The sequence below is a fragment of the Cucurbita maxima genome, unplaced genomic scaffold (genome assembly GCF_002738345.1).
Source record: "Cucurbita maxima cultivar Rimu unplaced genomic scaffold, Cmax_1.0 Cma_Scf00003, whole genome shotgun sequence".
NCBI classification, from domain to species: Eukaryota; Viridiplantae; Streptophyta; class Magnoliopsida; order Cucurbitales; family Cucurbitaceae; genus Cucurbita; species Cucurbita maxima.
In genome coordinates, this window is record NW_019272019.1 from 3,898,895 (window position 1) to 3,918,887 (window position 19,993).

The 19,993-nt window shown below is 37.3% G+C and overlaps 5 protein-coding genes, 1 long non-coding RNA gene, 2 other non-coding genes and 1 pseudogene across 12 annotated transcripts; 4 read left to right on the forward strand and 5 right to left on the reverse strand.

The window, feature by feature from the left end:
• Positions 1 to 474: 474 nt before the first annotated feature.
• LOC111477040 (cytochrome P450 CYP72A219-like) lies at positions 475 to 3,182 on the forward strand. The gene is made up of 5 exons (XM_023120989.1): positions 475 to 766; positions 883 to 1,100; positions 1,231 to 1,475; positions 1,642 to 2,029; positions 2,480 to 3,182. Exons 1-5 carry the CDS (start codon positions 490 to 492, stop codon positions 2,903 to 2,905), a joined length of 1,554 nt encoding a protein of 517 aa, XP_022976757.1. The 5' UTR covers positions 475 to 489; the 3' UTR covers positions 2,906 to 3,182.
• Positions 962 to 8,180, reverse strand: LOC111477119. Of its 2 annotated transcripts, none has more exons than XR_002717209.1 (3): positions 7,332 to 8,180; positions 5,232 to 5,400; positions 962 to 1,213 (listed from the first exon to the last, which is right to left on the reverse strand). It is a non-coding gene; the product is annotated as an uncharacterized LOC111477119 (long non-coding RNA). The 2 variants fall into 2 exon arrangements; XR_002717208.1 differs by having other exon boundaries at positions 5,232 to 5,462; positions 7,332 to 7,850.
• On the forward strand, positions 4,360 to 7,127 carry LOC111477039 (cytochrome P450 CYP72A219-like). Its single transcript, XM_023120988.1, has 5 exons — positions 4,360 to 4,756; positions 4,873 to 5,090; positions 5,249 to 5,493; positions 5,657 to 6,044; positions 6,487 to 7,127. The coding sequence occupies exons 1-5, from the start codon at positions 4,480 to 4,482 to the stop codon at positions 6,910 to 6,912; spliced, it is 1,554 nt and encodes a 517-aa protein (XP_022976756.1). The 5' UTR covers positions 4,360 to 4,479; the 3' UTR covers positions 6,913 to 7,127.
• Positions 8,181 to 9,017: 837 nt separating the features above from the next.
• Positions 9,018 to 9,848, reverse strand: LOC111477116 (glucan endo-1,3-beta-D-glucosidase-like). The gene is made up of 4 exons (XM_023121118.1): positions 9,714 to 9,848; positions 9,572 to 9,624; positions 9,262 to 9,496; positions 9,018 to 9,164 (listed from the first exon to the last, which is right to left on the reverse strand). The coding sequence occupies exons 1-4, from the start codon at positions 9,763 to 9,765 to the stop codon at positions 9,139 to 9,141; spliced, it is 366 nt and encodes a 121-aa protein (XP_022976886.1). The 5' UTR covers positions 9,766 to 9,848; the 3' UTR covers positions 9,018 to 9,138.
• A 2,255-nt stretch (positions 9,849 to 12,103) lies between these two features.
• Positions 12,104 to 13,571, forward strand: LOC111476086 (fatty-acid-binding protein 3, chloroplastic). Its single transcript, XM_023119980.1, has 3 exons — positions 12,104 to 12,302; positions 12,532 to 12,633; positions 13,381 to 13,571. The coding sequence occupies exons 1-3, from the start codon at positions 12,104 to 12,106 to the stop codon at positions 13,569 to 13,571; spliced, it is 492 nt and encodes a 163-aa protein (XP_022975748.1).
• Positions 13,572 to 13,808: 237 nt separating this feature from the next.
• Positions 13,809 to 17,337, reverse strand: LOC111477061 (receptor-like serine/threonine-protein kinase At1g78530). 4 transcript variants are annotated; one of them, XM_023121015.1, is made up of 7 exons: positions 16,790 to 17,337; positions 16,089 to 16,427; positions 15,654 to 15,992; positions 15,051 to 15,302; positions 14,848 to 14,981; positions 14,217 to 14,412; positions 13,809 to 14,088 (listed from the first exon to the last, which is right to left on the reverse strand). In XM_023121015.1, the coding sequence occupies exons 2-7, from the start codon at positions 16,222 to 16,224 to the stop codon at positions 13,868 to 13,870; spliced, it is 1,278 nt and encodes a 425-aa protein (XP_022976783.1). In that variant the 5' UTR covers positions 16,225 to 16,427; positions 16,790 to 17,337; the 3' UTR covers positions 13,809 to 13,867. The 4 variants fall into 4 exon arrangements, with proteins under 4 accessions (XP_022976783.1, XP_022976782.1, XP_022976784.1 ...); XM_023121014.1 differs by having other exon boundaries at positions 16,089 to 16,393; positions 16,790 to 17,336; XM_023121016.1 differs by lacking the exon at positions 16,790 to 17,337 and having other exon boundaries at positions 15,654 to 16,003; positions 16,089 to 16,160.
• On the forward strand, positions 16,696 to 19,650 carry LOC111476103 (annotated as a pseudogene).
• TRNAE-CUC lies at positions 18,129 to 18,201 on the reverse strand. Its single transcript has one exon. It is a non-coding gene; the product is annotated as a tRNA-Glu (tRNA).
• TRNAE-CUC lies at positions 18,277 to 18,349 on the reverse strand. Its single transcript has one exon. It is a non-coding gene; the product is annotated as a tRNA-Glu (tRNA).
• Positions 19,651 to 19,993: the final 343 nt, after the last annotated feature.

Consider the following 19,993-nt stretch of genomic DNA (forward strand, 5'->3'; position numbering starts at 1 on the left):
AACGTCCAACATTTAATATCATAATGTCATAATGCTAAAATGCAAAGTTTTTGTTTTACTTTTTCCTCACATATTCCTCACATGATTTACATATTCCTCACATGATTTCCATATACCTCACAAAACAAAAGTAATTGGTATGCCAGACTGTGTTTGTATTGTAGTTAAAAACGTCCATGATTTGTGTCAAACCAAGTATAAGTTTCTCAGTGGAAGTTATGAGAATCACTTTAACTGTTGTTCATATTCACATGTATTGTAATGAAAATGTAAGCAATATCATGGATAGTAATCATTAATTATAATGAAAATTTGGGAAGTAGAATTTATAAATAGAGTACAAGCACTATTATCATGATATTGCAAACTGTGTAGTTGTCCTATATAAATAACAGACTTGTGTTCCATCTCCTTCACCATCGTTGAGAGTTCAAGAAACTCAGCTCTGATTTAGTTTTCAGGTTCAGAACTGTGTCTGTACTGATCGAGATGGCGTGTGTCACAGCCACGGTATCCATTTGGATAGCTGTGGTGAGTTTAGTCGTATTGGGAGGGAAACTTCTCAACTGGATTTGGTTGAGGCCCAGGAGATTAGAGAAGTTCTTAAGGCAGCAAGGATTCGCCGGAAATTCTTACCGGATTTTCTATGGAGACCTGAAGGACAGAGACGCCATGAGAGAGCAGGCCATCTCCAAGCCAATGAACTTCTCCAATGATATTGCTCCACGTGTGATTCCTTCTGTTCATCATACCATCCAGAAATATGGTATAACATATCCCAATCTCCATCTTCCTCATCTTTCAATCCTTCTTCTCAAATGATTTGTGAACTCCCCTGCGTTTCTGTTCATTAAATTTACCTGTAATTTTGTTCTGAAACAGGCAAGAATTCATTTATGTGGTTTGGCCCCATACCAAGATTGCACATCATGGACCCTGAACAACTTAAAACTGTGTTTGCATTGATCAATGATATCCAAAAGCCAGTTATGTATCCCCTTCTCAAGCTGCTTACAAATGGACTTATAAACCATGAAGGAGAAAAATGGGTGAAACACAGAAAGATAATCAATCCTGCATTTCATTTAGAAAAGCTTAAGGTATCTTATCACAGAAAAAGTTGTTGAATACTTGTGCATGACTACCAAATATTCTATCATCAATACTTGGAATCATATTGTACAGTGAATATTTTAAGATGGAACATACATACCTTAAATTGGCTTACAGGTTATGGTACCAGCATTCTATCATAGCTGCTACGACATGGTTAGCAAATGGGAAAGCATGGTCTTCGAGAACGGATCGTGTGAGTTAGATGTAATGCCTTATCTCCAACAAATGGCTGCTGAGGTGATTTCTCGAACAGCATTTGGGAGTAGCTATGAGAAAGGAAAAAAGATCTTCAAACTTCAAACTGAACTAGCTGGTTTGGTGAATCAAACTATCATGGGGATTTTTATTCCGGGATGGAGGTAAACAGAAAATAATAATAATAAAATAATAGTAAAAGCTTTCTAATTAAAAGTTGTTGGTCAAGACCTTTTCTCCATAACATTCCACATGCTTAAACAGATCTTTAAACTTATACAAATAGTAAATTATTTAGTTCAAAGATATATAATGATTGATTTTGTGCAGATTCCTACCCACAAAGTCGCACAGAAAAATGAAAGAGATAAGTAAGGAGATAACAACGCTGATCTTGGGTATTATAAATGAAAGGGAAAAGTCCAAGAGCGCAGGTGAAGCTGTGCATAGCGATCTGTTAGGCATTCTCATGGAATCCAATTTGAATGAAATTGGACGACATGGAAACAGTAAAGACATTGGAATGAGCATAGAAGATGTCATTGATGAATGCAAGACTTTCTATATTGCTGGCCAAGAAACTACAGCTACGTTACTAACATGGACGATGATATTATTGAGTTCATACTCAGAATGGCAAGAGCGAGCAAGGGCAGAGATCTTTGAGATCTTCGGTAACAAGAAACCAGATTTTGATGGTCTAAGTCGACTAAAAGTTGTGAGTGAAATTCTCCGGCGTTTACTTTTTGTTGATCTATTTTCTCATTTTGATCTAATCAAATTTAAATGCCCATCTTCTGAGATGAAACAATCACATCAAACTTTTGGAGGGCCTAAAACAGTTTCAAACCTTGCTCTCGATGCAACTTATTGGCTTTGGATTGTGTAAGATGAAAGATTAAAGGCTTATTTATTGGCTTTGGCTTTGGATTTTCCCTTCCAAGCTTCCCCTCAAGATTTTAAATTCCCTCAAGGTTTTAAAGCCCAAACCCACCACTAATAGATATTGTCCTCTTTGGACTTTCCTTTCTGGACTTTCCTTCAAAGTTAGTTTTAAAATTTTAAAACGCTAGAGAGGGGTTTTTACACTCAATGTTTTGTTCTCCTCTCTCACATAAAAAGTTATGTATTAGCTAACACATGACATGTGAGTTTTTCAATGGTTCAGGTAACTATGATCTTTAATGAGGTTCTCAGGTTATACTCACCAGCGAGTATGCTTTGTCGACGTGTTAAAAAAGAAACAAAACTTGGAAATTTGACTATGCCAGCCGGAGTGTTTTTGGGCTTACCAATTACTCTTCTCCATCGTGATCCTGAGTTATGGGGTGAAGATGCTGGCGAATTTAAACCAGAAAGATTTTCTAAGGGAGTTTCTAAAGCTACAAAAAATCCAGCTGCTTTTATCCCATTTGGTTTGGGTCCTCGAATATGCATAGGACTAAACTTTGCCATGATTGAAGCAAAAATGGCGCTATCAATTATCCTACAACGCTTCTCATTTGAGCTTTCTCCATCGTATACTCATGCTCCCATCGCAGCTATAACAGTCCAACCTCAACATGGAGCTCATATCATACTGCACAAACTGTAGAATTCGCACATTATCAGAAGCTAGGGAAGTTCTATGCCATCCCTATGTATACTTCATGTTTGAAATAGTCAAAATTATGAACCACAGCTTTTGAAAACTGGTTTTGTTTCTCATTGACATTTTCTCAAACAGTTCATCTGCAATGGCTGCTCTGCAGCAGAGTCATGTTAACTTCAATCATAGTAATATACAACACAGCAAAACAAATGTTCTAAATGGGATTCTGAGACTACATATATCCACCCATTGAAATACTCAATACACCGAAATTCAAGAAGAGATATAATTCTTGGAAACAACATGTGCTTAGATAGATGAGATGATATCCGATTACCTTGGTTGTGGAGTCCCAAATTCCTGAATCGCCGAAATTCTGCAGTTGTTCTAAGGGAATCTCCCTTCCAAAGGCCTCAATCGTCAATATACTTCGTTACTTCAAAAAAGGAAGCCCACGAAGTATTTGGTAACAACAACCCAGATTCATGGTAAGTGAGACGTTTCTCTTTCTTTTATATTTTCTACTCTAGCTTAATAACTAGCTTAATCAATTGAGCTATACTTAAAAGCTTTATATACTATAAATATGATTTTACACAAAGTTTTAAGGCTATATCCACCTGAATACGCTTAAACGGATGGTTAAAAAGGAAACGAGAATTGGAAATTTGAGTTTACCCGTGGTCGTGAGATATGGGATGAGGATGCAAATGAGTTTAAACCATAAAGATTCAGCAATAGAGTTTCTAAAGCATCAAAACTTCAATCAACTGTATTTCCCTTTGGATGGGGTCCTCGAACATGCATGGGTCAAGACCTTGCGTCCTTGATTCTACGGCGTTTTTCATTTGAATTCTTGCCATCCCACGCTCATGTTCCCGCTTTGCTTATGACCACTTAGCCTCAACATGGAGCTCATATCATCCTAGAAAATCAAGTTCTTTTTATTTAAGTATAATATTCAATCGTTATGAGCTTGTAACGGTTCAAACTCACCATTTAGTTTGTTACGTATCGTCGTCAGTCTCACGATTTTAAAACGTATCTTGCTAGGAAAAGGTTTTCACACTCTTATCCGAAATGTTTCATTCCACCAACCTTTTCTTAGAGCCAAAGTCAATTACGATCTAAAATTCAACAAGTTTTCGTAGAAATTTGGAAAACGGGTAGTTTTCCAACATCCAACATTTAATGTCATAATGCTAAAAGGCAAAGATTTTGTTTTTTACTTCTTTCCTCATATGATTTCCATATTCCCCACAAAACAGAAGTAATAAGTATGCCAGACTGTGTTTGTATTGTAGTTAAAAACGTCCATGAGTTATCACTTTGTTCATCTTCACATGTATGCAATATGGTGAATAGTAATTATTATAATGAAGTAAATTACAAGTTCATAAACCTGCCAAAAATTATAAACATAACAAACCATCCAGTAGAGTAAAAGCACCATTACCAGCGGTGTGGTTGTCCTATAAATAACAGAGTTGTGTTGCGTCTCCTTCACCATTGTTGAGAGTTCAAGAAACTCAGCTCTGATTCAGTTCAGGTGCAGAACTGTGTCTGTACCGATCGAGATGGCGTGTGTCACAGCCACGATATCCATTTGGATAGCTGTGGTGAGTTTAGTCGTATTGGGAGGGAAACTTCTCAACTGGATTTGGTTGAGGCCCAGGAGATTAGAGAAGTTTTTAAGGCAGCAAGGATTCGCCGGAAATTCTTACCGGATTCTCTATGGAGACCTGAAGGACAGAACCGCCATGAGAGAGCAGGCCATCTCCAAGCCGATCAACTTCAACAATGATATATCTCCACGTGTTATTCCTTCTGTTCATCATACCATCCAGAAATATGGTATAACATATCCCAATCTCCATCTTCCTCATCTTTCAATCCTTTTTCTCGAATCATCTGTGAACTCCCCTGCGTTTCTGTTCATGGATTTTACCTGTAATTTTGTTCTGAAACAGGCAAGAATTCATTTATGTGGTTTGGCCCCATACCAAGATTGCACATCATGGACCCTGAACAACTTAAAATTGTGTTTACATTGATCAATGATATCCAAAAGCCAGTTATGAATCCCCTTCTCAAGTTGTTTGCAGGTGGAGTTGTAAACCATGAAGGAGCAAAATGGGTGAAACACAGAAAGATAATCAATCCTGCATTTCATTTACAAAAGCTTAAGGTACCTTATCACAGAAAAAGTTGTTGAATACTTGTGCATGACTACCAAATATCCTATCATCAATACTTGGAATCATATTGTGCAGCGAATATTAAGATGGAACATCTATTCTTATCTAAAGGGTATGGTGATCATACATACCTTAAATTGGCTTACAGGTTATGGTACCAGCATTCTATCATAGCTGCTACGACATGGTTAGCAAATGGGAAAGCATGGTCTTCGAGAGCGGGTCGTGTGAGTTAGACGTAATGCCTTATCTACAAGAAATGGCTGCTGATGTGATTTCTCGAACAGCATTTGGGAGTAGCTATGAGAAAGGAAAAAAGATCTTCAAACTTCAAACTGAACTAGCTGTTCTGGTGAATCAACCTACCATGGGGATTTTTATTCCGGGATGGAGGTAAACAGAAAAAAATAATAATAAAATAATAGTAAAAGCTTTCTAATTAAAAGTTGTTGGTCAAGACTTTCTCCATAACTTTCCACATGCTTAACAGATCTTTAAACTTATACAAATAGTAAATTATTTAGTTTAAAGATATATAATGATTGATTTTGTGCAGATTCCTACCCACAAAGTCGAACAAAAAAATGAAAGAGATAAGTAAGGAGATAACAACTCTGATCTTGGGTATTATAAATGAAAGGGAAAAGTCCATGAGCGCAGGTGAAGCTATGCATAGCGATCTGTTAGGCATTCTCATGGAATCCAATTTGAATGAAATTGGACGACATGGAAACAATAAAGACACTGGAATGAGCATAGAAGATGTCATTAATGAATGCAAGACTTTCTATATTGCTGGACAAGAAACTACAGCTACGTTACTAATTTGGACGATGATATTATTGAGTTCATACTCAGAATGGCAAGACCGAGCAAGAGAAGAGGTCTTTGAGATCTTCGGTAACAAGAAACCAGATTTTGATGGTCTAAGTCGACTAAAAGTTGTGAGTGAAATTCTCCTGCATTTACTTTTTGTTGATCTATTTTCTCATTTTGATTTAACCAAATTTAAATGCCCTCTTCTATGATAAAACAATCACATGAAACTTTTGGAGGGCCTAAAAAAGTTTCAAACCTTACTCTTGAGAGAATGTATGTCCTAAAATGTAACGGCCCAAGCCCACTGCAAACAAATATTGTTTCTTTGGATTTTCCATTCCAAGCTTCTCCTCAAGGTTTTAAATCCCCTCAAGGTTTTAAATTCCAAGCCCACCGCTAACAAATATTGTCCTCTTTAAACTTTCCCTTCCGGACTTTCCTTCAAAGTTTAAAAGTTTTAAAACGCGAGAGGGGTTTTCACACCCAATGTTTGTTCTCCTCCCCATATCTCACATAAAAAGTTTTTTATTAGCTAATACATGACATGTGAGTTTTTTAATGGTTCAGGTAACTATGATCTTGAACGAGGTTCTCAGGTTATACTCACCAGCGAGTTTGCTTAGTCGACGTGTTAAAAAAGAAACAAAAGTTGGAAATTTGACTATACCAGCCGGAGTGTTTTTGGGCTTACCAATTACTCTTCTCCATCGTGATCCTGAGTTATGGGGTGAAGATGCGGGCGAATTTAAACCAGAAAGATTTTCTAAGGGAGTTTCTAAAGCTACAAAAAATCCAAATGCTTTTATCCCATTTGGTTTGGGTCCTCGAATATGCATAGGACTAAACTTTGCCATGATTGAAGCAAAAATGGCGCTATCAATTATCCTACAACGCTTCTCATTTGAGCTTTCTCCATCGTATACTCATGCTCCCATCGCAGGTATAACAGTCCAACCTCAACATGGAGCTCATATCATACTGCACAAACTGTAGAGTTCGCACATTATCAGAAGCTAGGGAAGTTCACTGCTATACCTATGTATACTTTCGAATCCTTTGATATTTTCCTTTCAACTAAGTACCCTTTTCATTGCTCACCATTTCCTAAATAAATGGCTTTGAGATTATTAATTACTGTTTGTAATAGTCAAAATTATGAACCACAGCTTTTGAAAACTGGTTTTGTTTCTCATTGACATTTTCTCAAACAGTTCATCTCCAATGGCTGCTCTGCAGCAGAGTCATGTTAACTTCAATCATAGTAATATACAACACAGCAAAACAAATGTTCTAAATGGGATTCTGAGACTACAATATCCACCCATTGAAATACTCAATACACAGAAATTCAAAAAGAGATATAATTCTTGGAAACAACATGTGATTAGATAGATGAGATGAGATCCGATTACCTTGGTTGTGGAGTCCCAAATTCCTGATTGGCTGAAAAAAAGGAGGCCCATGAGATCATTTTCATAACTTTATGAATCACAGTATAATTTTTATAACATTATTCGTTTGCACACTAGCTATGAGCATGGCTTTGCTTTCTCAAATTCCAGCGTCGTTCTTCACTAAAAATCCCGAGCTCGCTCTCTCATCTGCCGTTAACACATCCAAGCTCACAAATTCCCCAAAAATCCAGCGAAGATGGTGCAATTTGGCAAGTCTTCCACGCCTCTCCTTCCAGTCGCCGGCCAGACTACGGCCGACGGCTGCTGTATATTTACTTTTTTCATGTATTTAAAATCTATTTCTATTTCATTTAAACTCTACTAATCTACTAAAGAACAGGCTGCAGAATGTATCTACCGAGATAAATCTCATACTAAAATATTCAAACCTAATGGGAAGAAAAGAAAGAAAGAACGCATGCATATGTTTGAAGAGAAGAAATTTAGGGTAGTTCAAACATATGATTGAGAACATGCAGAAGGTTTTGCATGCATATGATTGAGAACATGCAAAACCTTGAGGGTACCCCAAAGCAAATCTCGGCCGGGTGAAATTGAGTTCTCGAGTATTCGAATTTCACGTCTGAGAACCCATTGGATCGGCCTTCAAATACCAGATTAAGAACAGCAAAAACAAAACGAATGTAGATAATCCTTCCTCCTCGAAACTGCAAGCTGTTTAACGAAGAATCAAACTTACAGATCGAAAATACGAGAGAAAGGAATCGATTTGTTCTATGCCCGCAACGGAACAATAGCACCATTTTTTTCACAAGATGCTCTGTTCTCTCTATGGCAATGAGTTAAAACCTAGATTGGCTCGGCTTAAATAGGCGACTACTTCAGCTTAAATGACTCTTTTACCCTTCATAATTTTTTTTTTTTTAGTTTAATTCCTCAAATTTTAAATTTATATAGTTGCCTTTTAATTTCTTACTTTGTGAACTTTTAAATAAATTTATAACATATTAATCCATATATTATTTTATGTTTAATTGAATTATAAACTTTTAATTTTAAAATTTTTTTATAGAAAAATGATATAATTAAAGAATTAAACAAAAATAAAAGATTTACAATAAATATAATATTAAAAGTTTAAGAATTTTTTATGTTCACAAAAAAAAAAAAAAAAAAATCTAATTGGTATTTTTTTTCTTAATGGAACAATATATACATAAAATTAAAATATCATTAATTATGGTAAATTCGAACCTAACTAAGTAAATAAATCATCATTTATCATTTTTTATTATGATGGTCGAAGTTTCATCCTATACTTTATAACTATGATATCAAGAGAACCACAAATACAGATGAAATTTGATCCAGAGGGATTAAGGCATAGCTGGCCAAATTTATGGTCCAACTCACTCCTCTGATCATTGATTCTTAGCAAGGTTTCTTATAGTCCAATTCACGGCATAATCAATTGACGGTTTCTCCAAATCATCATATACCAAGAGCAATTATACACGTCAACGGAAGAAGAGTTGAAAACAAGATTTTAATCGAAGTGCTTAAGTCTCATGTATCTAGATTTGAAATAACATTTTTGGTTACTTAATCAGTTATCACCTGAACTATTTGGAATTTGGATGGGTTGTTTAAATTCCAATTCAAACACACACATGAACAGAGTAGTAAAATCTTATTTATTAATTTTTTGAAAAGAAGTTGAGAAGTTTTCAACATCTATCTCTTTCCATATGCATCACAACATCAATAAATATAAGATCCAAGTTTACACACATTGTATACTGATTCAAGGGTAAATGCAGTTTTCATAACCTGCACCGAAATTGAAATTGAAACCACAAATCAAAATGAACAACAAAAAAAAAAACAAACAAAAGAAAAATGGATTTGGTGTTAGAATTGGACTAACTTGGATTAGTGATGACAATCACACCAGAGCCTCTGAAATCACAGTTCCACTGATCGTCTCCTTCCGCATTGTAGTACAGACTCATAGCTACAGAGGCATGGTTGAACAGAGTATCAGGATCAAAGCAGGAGCCTCCTTCTTGTATTATTTTGCAATCTACCTTCGAACAAGCGAAATCGATATTCCCTAACAGCGTCGCTTGATCCGACGATGGCTTCGGAAGGCACCACGTCTTCTGCAAATTCATCGCCCAAAATATCAGATCAATTTCAACTCAGTTTTCAGAAATTTATTGTTTCCGTAAGTTAACCTGATTTGGTAACGTTGCGTTCACCAGTCCATTTACCGCAAGCAAATCTCCTCCTGAAAGAGAATCGGAAGCAGAAATTATTCAGATTCAGTGACTGTTCGAAAACTTAGCGGAAGAATTCGAATAGATCGAGAAAACGGACCTGAAATGAACGAGAGGAGAAACAAAAAGCAGAGAGCGGCCGCTTTCGCCATTAGTCGTGCGCTGTTCTGCTGCGATCAGGTGGAATATTGAAGGAATCGGAGAAAGGCGATGGATGACTGAAAAAGGCGACGATGGAGAAGGATTTTATAGCAGGAGGGTGGATTGCGTGACCATTGAAATGATGAAGTATTTTTTTAATTATAAATTCATAACTATTTCCACAAATCAATACAAGTCCTTTCCTCACTCACATGCATTCTGAGAAGGTCTCTGAGTATAGAATTGATCTAAACACTCTAAGCACAACATGTTAAACCTTAAAGGTCTCTGAGCATAGAATTGATCTAAACACTCTAAGCACAACATGTTAAACCTTAAAGTTCATATGACTCAATAACTGAAAAGGAAGATGCACCTATTTTGTATAAATAATAATTTTCTATATTCTAAAACATTTTTTAGTTATCCTTGTTAGAGGAACACGACTCTCCACAATGGTATGATATTGTCCACTACAATGGTATGATATTGTCCACTACAATGGTATGATATTGTCCACTTTGAGCATAAGCTCTCATGGCTTTGCTTTGGGCTTCCCAAAAGGCCTCATACCAATAGAGTTAGTATTCCTCACTTATAAACCCATGATCATTCCCTAAATTAGTCGATGTGGGACTTTCATCATCCAACAATCCTATCTCCAGAGTTGCTCTCATTTGGATGATATTCTATTGATTCATATATTCCTTATTTACCCCTCGTATCCTTAAAATATAATAATTTATAATTTATATATATATTTCTATTTTGGATGTTTTTTTTATTGTTTTCCATCACTTTCGGCTATTTTCTCTTCATTAATAAAAACAGATCTCAAAGAATAAAGATGGTAGCATAATTATTTATAGATAATTAAGATAAAATCAATCTGTAATTATGCGTATTTAAATAAATAAATAAAGCAATAACATGCTAAAAACGGTAAATTAACATATCCCAAGCTTTCAAAAACCTTAAAAAAGAATTTAAAAGATTAATTATAAAATAATTGAACAATAATAATGGTAAATGAAGAAAGCAATGATGCATGTTTAATATTTTTAAATTTGAATGGTAATTATTTAATAGTGGCATGGTTAATAATTTAGAAATTTAAAGAGTTAAATAAAATGTTATTTTAGTTTATTAAAAAAATAGTTAAATAATAACAATTTTCATGGTTGAACAAATTATGAGGATCAATGCAGGGGGTTCCTTTTTGCGTTACTCCGCAATCTACCCGCCGCCCACAGGCGGAATTCTTATTGTCGTACCAGCGCCGCTTGATCCGACGGCGGCTTCGGAACGCAGCACGTTTTCTGCAAATTCATCGCACAGAATAAGAACAATTCCGACTCTGTTTTAAGAAATTTATTGTTTCCTAAACCTAATTTGATAATTTCGATTTTTCCTGTCCTTTTACCGCCAGCAAATCGCTTCCAGAAAAAGGAATCAGAAGCAGAAATTATTGAGATTCAGTGATTATTCGAAAACATGGCGGAATTCGAACAGATCGAGAAAACGCACCTGAAAGGAACGAGAGGAATAACAACAAAAAAGGAGAGAGCGCCCGCTTTCGCCGGTAATCTTGCTCTGTTATGCTGCTATCAGGTTGTAATACCGGAGGAAAGGAAGAATACATGAATATATAAGAATCACACTCGGAATGAAAGCGATGACTAAAAAAGTTGGAAGAAAATGAAAGCTATCATCGATAAGGTACATTTTTATTTTGAGTTACTAAATCATGCACAATTCGAACAAAATATATAAGAATTTTGAGTAATTATATATTTTTTGGGATGGATGTGAATTCGGACAAAACATATTGAAAAGACTTATAACGATTATATGTTGAGTGTCATCGTAATAATTTTCCTAGAATGCATGTGAGTGATGATTGAGGATAAAGACTAATGGAAGAACATAGAAGGCTTCTATGTTGGTTAGCTCCTAGTATAATTTTTTTGGAATGTATGTGAGTGAAGACAACCCATACTGAAATGATTTAGAGCAACTTTATGTTAAGTGAATTAGTAATTTTCTTAAAAGGTAGGTGTGTGAAAACAAAACAGGCCGAGGTGATTTAAATCTTGAGCATTATATTTAGTTACCAATTCTAACGAAAAATGAAGATTTTCATACTAACAATGAGACATGAAATAAGAAAGTATCCAAATGGAATAGGTAAAAATAACAACAAAAACCTGTCGGGAATAGGACAAAAAATCCGAATCAAAAGCGTAGCTTTTGGGACAAGATGACAGGTGGGCATCCAAACTACATGAATCTCCTCTCTTATCCAATCTCACTCAGAGCTTCCAAAGAGCAGAAGAAGAAATCTCTACAATGGCTGTAAATGCTGTAAATGCTGTAAATCCCACTCCATTACGCCTCCCATCAGCCATTCCCACTGGGAAATGGATTTCCAATGCCAGAGTTTGCCTCCCCAGAAAACCCCCAACTCAATCTACTTCCTCTTTCAACAAGAACTTCAGATCTCGTTCCAATTTCTCTCTCAAACCTTCTTCTTCTTCCCTTGCTTCAGGTAATGGAATGTCGATCTTTTGTTTTCTGCTTCTTTTGATGTTAATTGTGGGAAAAAAAATGTGGAATGATTCTTGAGTTTCTGTATAAGAGTTTGGGTTTTGATTCATTTATGAAAAGAAATTTCGGAAATTGTTCAAAATCAATGGTTTAATGATGATTTCGGGTATGTTTGAGAGTGATTATGAAATGGTTAAAATGTTTGTTCTTTAATCAATGGGCTGCAACAGTTGGAAATGCAGGATATGTGGAGGAACCTTCAACTAATGTGAAATTTTCGACGTCCTTCACTCTTCCGGGCTGCTCGACTTCGCTGTCGTTGCTCGGAACAGGTTAGTTAATTATAGTTCTACATGGTTATAGTAAGGGGGGAGAAGAAGAATGCAGTGATCAACTGATTTTTATGAAAAATTACTGTTAATCGTCTACTGCTCATGGTTTTCTTGCAATGTATGTAAGAGAGCCCTTGAAAACAAAAGCTCGCTGCTATTTGTTGAGTATGAAAGAATTTTCGACATCTTTTTAGGAGTGAAGGAAACGAAAAACGAACGTCGTTCATGGCACAAGTCGTTTGTTGTAAAATGAAGTTGACGGTTTATTCTACTTTGAGACATAAACTGCATACATGTTTATTATTCTAAAGCTAATGTAACAACCCAAGTCCACCGCTAGTAGATATTATCCGTTTTGCCCCGTTATGTATCACCGTCAGCCTCACGGTTTTAAAATGTGTCTATTAAGGAAAGGTTTCCACATCCTTATAAGGAATGCTTTGTTCCTCTCTCCAACCGATGTGAGATTTCACAATCCACCCCCTTGAGGGTCCGGTGTCCTTGTTGGCACACCGTATGGTGTCTGGCTCTGTTGTTTGTTTTGGCCCATTATGCATCACCGTCAGTCTCACGGTTTTAAAACGCTCTGTTAGGGAGAGGTTTCCACACCCTTATTAAAAATGATTCGTTCCCCTCTCCGAACAATATGAGATCTCATAGGAATCTCACAGCTACCTATGAATTTTATACATCCAAAATGTGGATACTTTTAACTGTAATTATATTCTTCACTCTGATCTTCATCAGCTGCAAATATTTCAGGTTACAGAGAGAAGGTTTTTGCAATCATTGGTGTTAAGGTCTATGCTGCAGGATTATACATCAATTCATCCATCTCAAACGAATTAAATGCTTGGAGGGGTCGATCGGCTGCTGCAATTCAGGAGGATTCTTCCTTGTTCAATATAATCTTTCAGTGTAATAACCATTACCTATAAATCATACATAACTATATGATTATAGAAGTTGTGAATTATTTATGTTACTACAAGTTTATTGCCTTTCAATGGCAGCTCCTTTAGAAAAATCTTTACAGATTGTTCTCGTCCGAGATGTCGATGGCAAAACATTCTGGGACGCCTTGGATGACGCCATTTCTCCAAGAATCAAAGCACCAACACCGGTCGATGAATCTGCATTATCTACCTTTCGTAGCATCTTCGAGGGGCGGTCTCTTAAGAAAGGAACCTTCATATTCTTGACTTGGTTGGAACCTCCAAAGATGCTTGTATGTTTAAAATTTAACTGTCTTACATTTTCTTTTCTTTTCTTTTCTTTTCTTTTCCCTTCCTTTCATTAATGGTGAATTGCAGGTTAGCACCTCAGTTGACGGCCCACCGGCAGGAATAGAAGCTACAATCGAATCAAACAATGTGACTTCAGCTCTTTTCGATGTTTTTTTTGGGGACAATCCTGTTTCTCCTACTTTGAAGGCTTCTGTTGCAGCTGGATTGTCTGTAGTTTTGAAATAGGACCAGGATTGTCTTGTTCTTATTAGTTTGAATGAACATTTGAATATGGTTCCACCAAACAGATTACAAATGCGAGATCACAATAAGTGTATAATACATTTTAGAGATCACAATCTGTTACAATGCTACTTGACTTTAGCTGCTCAAGCACTTTGACTACCTCTGCCATTGTTGGTCGCCGAGCAGGTTCTGGTTCAAGACACTTCAGTGCAATGCTAAATACGACATTAACCTCGTCGACTGGAAAACAGCTCAAACTTCTGTCAAGTACATATTCTTCTCTTTTCTCCTGAACAACTGTTTTCACCTGACATTTAGATCACACCATGAAAATCAGACAAGATATAGCTTATTGTTCAGCTGTCTGTTCTTTTTTATGAATAATATGTCCAATTTTTAGCATTTGAGTACTCAATCTATTGCCTCTTGAAAGATGTCACTTGCGACATCTGGGTTGCTGGTGAAATGAATGGCACTAGGAAACGGTTTACTCTATGTAAAATCAATATGTAACAGCTCAAGCCCATTGCTAGCAGGGATTGTCTGTTTTGGTCTATTACGTATTGCCGTCCATCTCACGGTTTTAAAACGCGTATACTAAGGAGAGGTTTCCACACTCTTATATTGAATGATTTGTTCCCCTCTTCAACGGGTGGGATCTCACACAATATTAACAACCAATCAACCAACCCAAAGTCTCTGTCTTTCTTAGGCTACTAAAAATGGTTCAAGATTCACTTACCCACGTCACAAGTTTAGTTCCCTCTTCCATAAATGCTTCATCAGTCGGTTTTTTCCCTGTTAAGAGTTCGAGTAGTACTACACCAAAGCTGTAGACATCTCCTTTTGTCGTTGCTCGCCCCGTATCGAAGTATTCTGCCAAAATGAAGTTAGTAATATGGATGTCAAGGGAGAGGTGAAGTAGAATGGCTTGTTAAATTCTACCTGGAGCCAAGTACCCAAATGTGCCTGCCACAATAGTCGATACATGAGTCTTGTTGGGTTCCATCAGAGTTGCCAATCCAAAGTCGGACACTTGAGCGTCCATGTTTTGATCCAACAATATGTTGCTCGACTTGATATCTCTATGTATGATGTGCGGGATGCAGTCGTGATGAAGGTACGATAGGCCTCTCGCTGCACCTACTGCTATTTTATACCGTGATGGCCAATCCAAAACCTTCTCCTTTGATCTTCCTGCAGTATCATCAAATTTAGGAAAGAATAATGTGCTATATCTCACTGAGAAGCTTTAGGAATACCGAAGGGGTAACAGCCCAAGCTCAAGCCCACCGCTAGCCGATATTGTCTTGTCTTCTTTGGGCTTTCCCTTTCAAGCTTCCCTTCAAGGTTTTTAAAATGTGTATGCAAGGGAGAGGTTTCCACACCCTTATAAGAAATGTCTTGTTATCCTCTTCAATCGATGTGTATCCTATAAACGAGTTTTAAAAAACTTGAAGGGAATCCCGAAAGGCAAAGCCCAAAGAGGACAATATCTGCTAGCGGTGGACTTGGGTTGTTATAGAAGGCTCTGATATATACATTTACCATGTAGATATTCATACAAACTTCCATTAGGCATTAGCTCATATATAAGGAGATTATAGTGAGGAGCAGTGTAGTATCCGTGAAGCGTGACGATGTTCCGATGCTTTATGTCTCCCATCGCTTCCAATTCTCTCTCGAATCCTTGATCTCTTTCAGCACTTCCTCTGTTCAGTCTTTTCACAGCAAATGTCAAGGAGTCACTTAGTGCAAGTTTGTAAACAGTCCCATGGCCTCCAGAGCCAATGATGTCCCTGTTGTTTAGTTTTAGTGTTTTCTTCAGGAACGCATCTGATTCCAGGGACTTTGTTGCTGGAGACTTGAACATGACCATCTTCCCACCTATGTATATACATTGGCATTGCACACGTTACTCTCGACTCCGGTGATTAACTCGACTAACTCAACATATTCTCTTAAGTTTGGAAATTATCATACCTGACATCCCATCTTCATAAATCATGTGTCTTCTTTTCCAGCGCTTGTAAAGAAGCAATGCTATGAAGATCTTCGACACGATGAAAGCGACACAACTGATCGTGGCATAGAGTGCTATAGCCTGGCCTCTATCCATTTGATTCTACAGACGATAAAAATGTTCAGAACAGTTTACATGGAAGACAGTCTCGAACTTGTGAGATTTCCTCCATTTAACTCGACATGAGACAAGCAATTTGGCTGTCTCTCAACATGTTTCTGAGTGTCAATGAGCTGAAGTATCTGAAGGTTGTTCTCTGCTAATACTGTAGATACATAAAGAAGACTCAACCCCAAATCCTACATCAGTTGGAGAGGAAAATGAATAAGGGTGTAGAAACCTCTCCCTAACAAACGCGTTTTAAAAACCTCGAGGAAAAACTCAAAAGAAGACAACATCTGCTAGCAGTGGTTTGAGTCGTTTCAAAACACTCCAAAATACAGACTACTGACTCGAATATACAGAGGTGAAGTATTTACTACCCCAAGATCCAAGCTCTTGGTGGTTGAATCGCACTTTGAGAGAACAAACGACATTTCTTTTCCCGACAAATAGGAACCTTCAAGAATGGAGCTTACACTAAAAGAAGCAAAACAGACAGGTCCAGCTAAAGAAAGCAATCAAGAATTCAAGATTTCAACAAAGTTCTGTATAAACTTACCCGATCTTCATCAGCTGTGACATGAACAGGAATGAAAACCAGAAGAAAACCAAAGAGGAAGCAACTTAGTAAGAACATAACAGCTTTTTCTTGAGAGACTAATAATGGGAAGGGAAGAGAAGGAAAGCTTCTTATCATGATTGGCTCATTTGACAAAAACAAAGGCTTTATTATTATCTTCTCATGTGGGTTTGTGTTTGTCTGTACTTTTTTCTGATTGACATGCCTCCATTTTCAATGCAGGAGTCTGCTAAAAGAAAAGGGGCTCACCACCAATCACAGTTCGACTCGTGTTTAGAGAAAGGCCCAAGAAAGGAGATACTGATAATCTTCTCAAACTTGGGCATTTCACTTACGCAAAGAGTACTCAAATCAAGTTGAAATGGATAGCTTTTATGTTGATCTGCTAAGATCCTGCCCTTATCATGATGGGACAAAGAAGCAAAGGAAGTAGTTGGTTCGTCCTGTCATTTTTTCTTGTACATACTCAAAGTATACCATTTCATTATCAATACTTCAAGCTTCATGTGGTTGGGATCTTACTGTTGATACCCACAGCCTCCCATTTTGAATCTTTTGGCTCCAAACCTTGTTAACACATGGCCTTGTCTCAGACTTATGTAGGAAAAGTCAACATTTTTGTCGGCTGAAAATAGTTGCAGGCGAACCCTAACTACTCTGTCGGTATACAGGGAAGCTTGAGCCTTTTTGATTCAGAGACAAGAGTCCCCATGTACGATAAGAGTACACTTTTCTTCCACGCCCACCGCTAGCAAATATTGTCTTTTAGACTTTTCTTTTTCCTTTTTAGGCTTTCCCTAGGAGTTTTAGTAATAAAAGATTTTTACACCTTTACAACGAATGTTTTGTTTTCTTCTCTAACCGACGTGAGATATCTTAGGTGAGCGGCTACTATAAGCTGAACTCGTTTCTTCTAAGACGTTTTTTTTTTTATAACCCTTGTTAAGGGTCACATCAAAACCATAGCAAAATGTTAAAGATATCCAGAAAAGTTGGAGAAGGCAAGCATTGATGAGATGGTAGAAAAAGTAGAGAACCAAAAGAGAAGGATGTTAAAAGGAATTGGCAAAGCATGCATTATCATATGAAGGTTGTGCTGTCATCCATTGATTCTGTACCATCTGTCCTTTGGGTTTCCTAGGAGTTGGGAAACTCACAAACCAAACATATTAATGCTGAAATTAGGAAGTAATACAGATCAGAAAATGGAAAGCCATTAATATTTATTCACATCACATGTTTTGGCTTCTCAACATACAAAAAAATGAAATATAAATAAATAAATAAAAGAAAAAGGAAAAAAAAAAAGAATAAAAATTTCCGTTGCCGGGACTTGAACCCGGGTCTTTCGGGTGAGAGCCGAATATCCTGACCAACTAGACTACAACGGACTTTTGAAATCCAAATGAAACTAAATTTTTATAAAAAATAATATTTGTTAAAAACAAAAAAAAGAACAAAATTATTTCCGTTGCCGGGATTTGAACCCGGGTCTTTCGGGTGAGAGCCGAATATCCTGACCAACTAGACTACAACGGATTTGTTAAATGTTATTATCAAATAAAAATATATTCTAGATAAGCACAAGCTTTGCTACCCTTGTGTCGTCTCGGTGCCTTTCGCGCCGTCTTAACCATTCACAATCCCTTTCCGCCATTTTTACTCGAATTCTCTTCGTTTTCATTCGATGAACGATTAATCGAGGCACATAATTGGCCAACGTATGAAGGACCCGGGCGTGCCGAAATGTTCGGTCAAATGGAAGCAACCCTCCACCAGTTCAAGCAAGAAACTTGTTTTGTTCCTCACGAGATCATTTTTTGTTCTTCGGCCGAGCCCGCACCCGCCACGCTGACCGTGCCTTCCAAGCGTTCGACAAAATTCCATCCTTTGGATGCAAGCGGACGGTGACATCTTCAAATTCGTTGTTGGATGCATTGTTGAAACGCCGGGAGTTTGAGAAAATGGCGGAAGTTTTTGTGGGCATTGGTAGCTATGGCTCCCTTAATGCTTGTACATTTAACATTTTGATTCATGCTGCTTGTTTATGTGGGTATTTGGATGCTGCGTGGGATGTGTTCGATGAAATGCGAAAGAGAGGTGTAAACCCGAATGTCGTTACTTTTGGGACTTCGATTTATGGGCTCTCTCTCCATTTTAAGTTGAAAGAAGCATTGAGATTAAGAGAGGATATGGTGAATGTGTATAGATTTCACCTAATGCGTCAATATATGCTACTTTTATCAAAGGATTATGTGGGGTTGGATAATTGAATTTGGCTTTCAAGCTGGAGGAGGAGATGGTGACTAACAAGGTAAAATTAGACTCGGCAATTTATTCTACTTCAATTAGTGCTCGATGAGATGATCTTCAAGGGTTATGTGCCTCGTTCTGAAAGCATAAACAAGCTCATTAGCAGGTGGTGCCAGGAATGCAATATGGAGCTTTTGGGACAGTTTTTTAAACAGTTTAGTAAGAGGAAATGGCATGAATGTGGCTATATGGTCTAGTTTTGTTTGCAAGGAGAGTCTATCAGAAGCCTCCAAGTTACTTCCTTCATTGATGGGACGATCTTATAATTGCCATGTTTAAATTCTTGTTAGTCCTATTCTATCTACCAATTTAAACTTCTTGTCTCTTATAGGGTGAAACTCAACTTTCATCTCCCTGGTCTGGGCATCGCAAAGTAAGTTGACGTCGACCCATATGAAGTTGTTTTTGAATGGGTTAGAACGAACTTACTATCCATGTTTAGCATGAATGTGATTGTCACATTGGTTGGAGAGGAGAACAAAGCATTCCTTATGAGTGTGGAAACCTCTTTCTAGTAGACGTTTTAAAATCGTGAGGCTGATGGCGATACGTAACAGGCCAAAGCGGACAATATACTAGCAGTAGGCTTGGGCTATTGCAAATGGTATCAGAGCCCGACTCAAAGCGGTGTGCCAGCGAGGACATTGGGCCCCCAAGGGAGGTGGATTGTGAGATCCTACATCGATTGGTGAGGGAAACAAAGCATTCCTTGTATGAGTGTGGAAAGCTCTCCTTAGTAGACGCGTTTTAAAACCGAGAGGCTGATGGTGATACGTAACGGCCAAAGCATACAATATCTACTAGCGGTGAACTTCGACTGTTACAACAAAGAACTAGGGGATAGAGTGATGCACTCTAATGGATCCTAGG

Coding starts and splice junctions, on each gene's coding strand:
- LOC111477061 (XM_023121015.1), bottom strand. CDS start 16,224: ATGGATAGAGGCCAGGCTATAGCACTCTATGCCACGATCAGTTGTGTC. Junction 15,993..16,088: donor TTATGAAGATGGGATGTCAG/GTATGATAATTT, acceptor GTATATACATAG/GTGGGAAGATGGTCATGTTC. Junction 14,089..14,216: donor AAGTAGCATTGTAACAGATT/GTGATCTCTAAA, acceptor TCAAAACTACAG/ACAATCCAGCTGCAACAGAA.
- LOC111477039 (XM_023120988.1), top strand. CDS start 4,480: ATGGCGTGTGTCACAGCCACGATATCCATTTGGATAGCTGTGGTGAGT. Junction 4,757..4,872: donor TCATACCATCCAGAAATATG/GTATAACATATC, acceptor GTTCTGAAACAG/GCAAGAATTCATTTATGTGG. Junction 6,045..6,486: donor GTCTAAGTCGACTAAAAGTT/GTGAGTGAAATT, acceptor TTAATGGTTCAG/GTAACTATGATCTTGAACGA.
- LOC111477116 (XM_023121118.1), bottom strand. CDS start 9,765: ATGGCGAAAGCGGCCGCTCTCTGCTTTTTGTTTCTCCTCTCGTTCATT. Junction 9,625..9,713: donor TCTCCTCTCGTTCATTTCAG/GTCCGTTTTCTC, acceptor ATTCTCTTTCAG/GAGGAGATTTGCTTGCGGTA. Junction 9,497..9,571: donor ACGCAACGTTACCAAATCAG/GTTAACTTACGG, acceptor ATGAATTTGCAG/AAGACGTGGTGCCTTCCGAA.
- LOC111477040 (XM_023120989.1), top strand. CDS start 490: ATGGCGTGTGTCACAGCCACGGTATCCATTTGGATAGCTGTGGTGAGT. Junction 767..882: donor TCATACCATCCAGAAATATG/GTATAACATATC, acceptor GTTCTGAAACAG/GCAAGAATTCATTTATGTGG. Junction 2,030..2,479: donor GTCTAAGTCGACTAAAAGTT/GTGAGTGAAATT, acceptor TCAATGGTTCAG/GTAACTATGATCTTTAATGA.
- LOC111476086 (XM_023119980.1), top strand. CDS start 12,104: ATGGCTGTAAATGCTGTAAATGCTGTAAATCCCACTCCATTACGCCTC. Junction 12,303..12,531: donor TTCTTCTTCCCTTGCTTCAG/GTAATGGAATGT, acceptor GGGCTGCAACAG/TTGGAAATGCAGGATATGTG. Junction 12,634..13,380: donor GCTGTCGTTGCTCGGAACAG/GTTAGTTAATTA, acceptor GATCTTCATCAG/CTGCAAATATTTCAGGTTAC.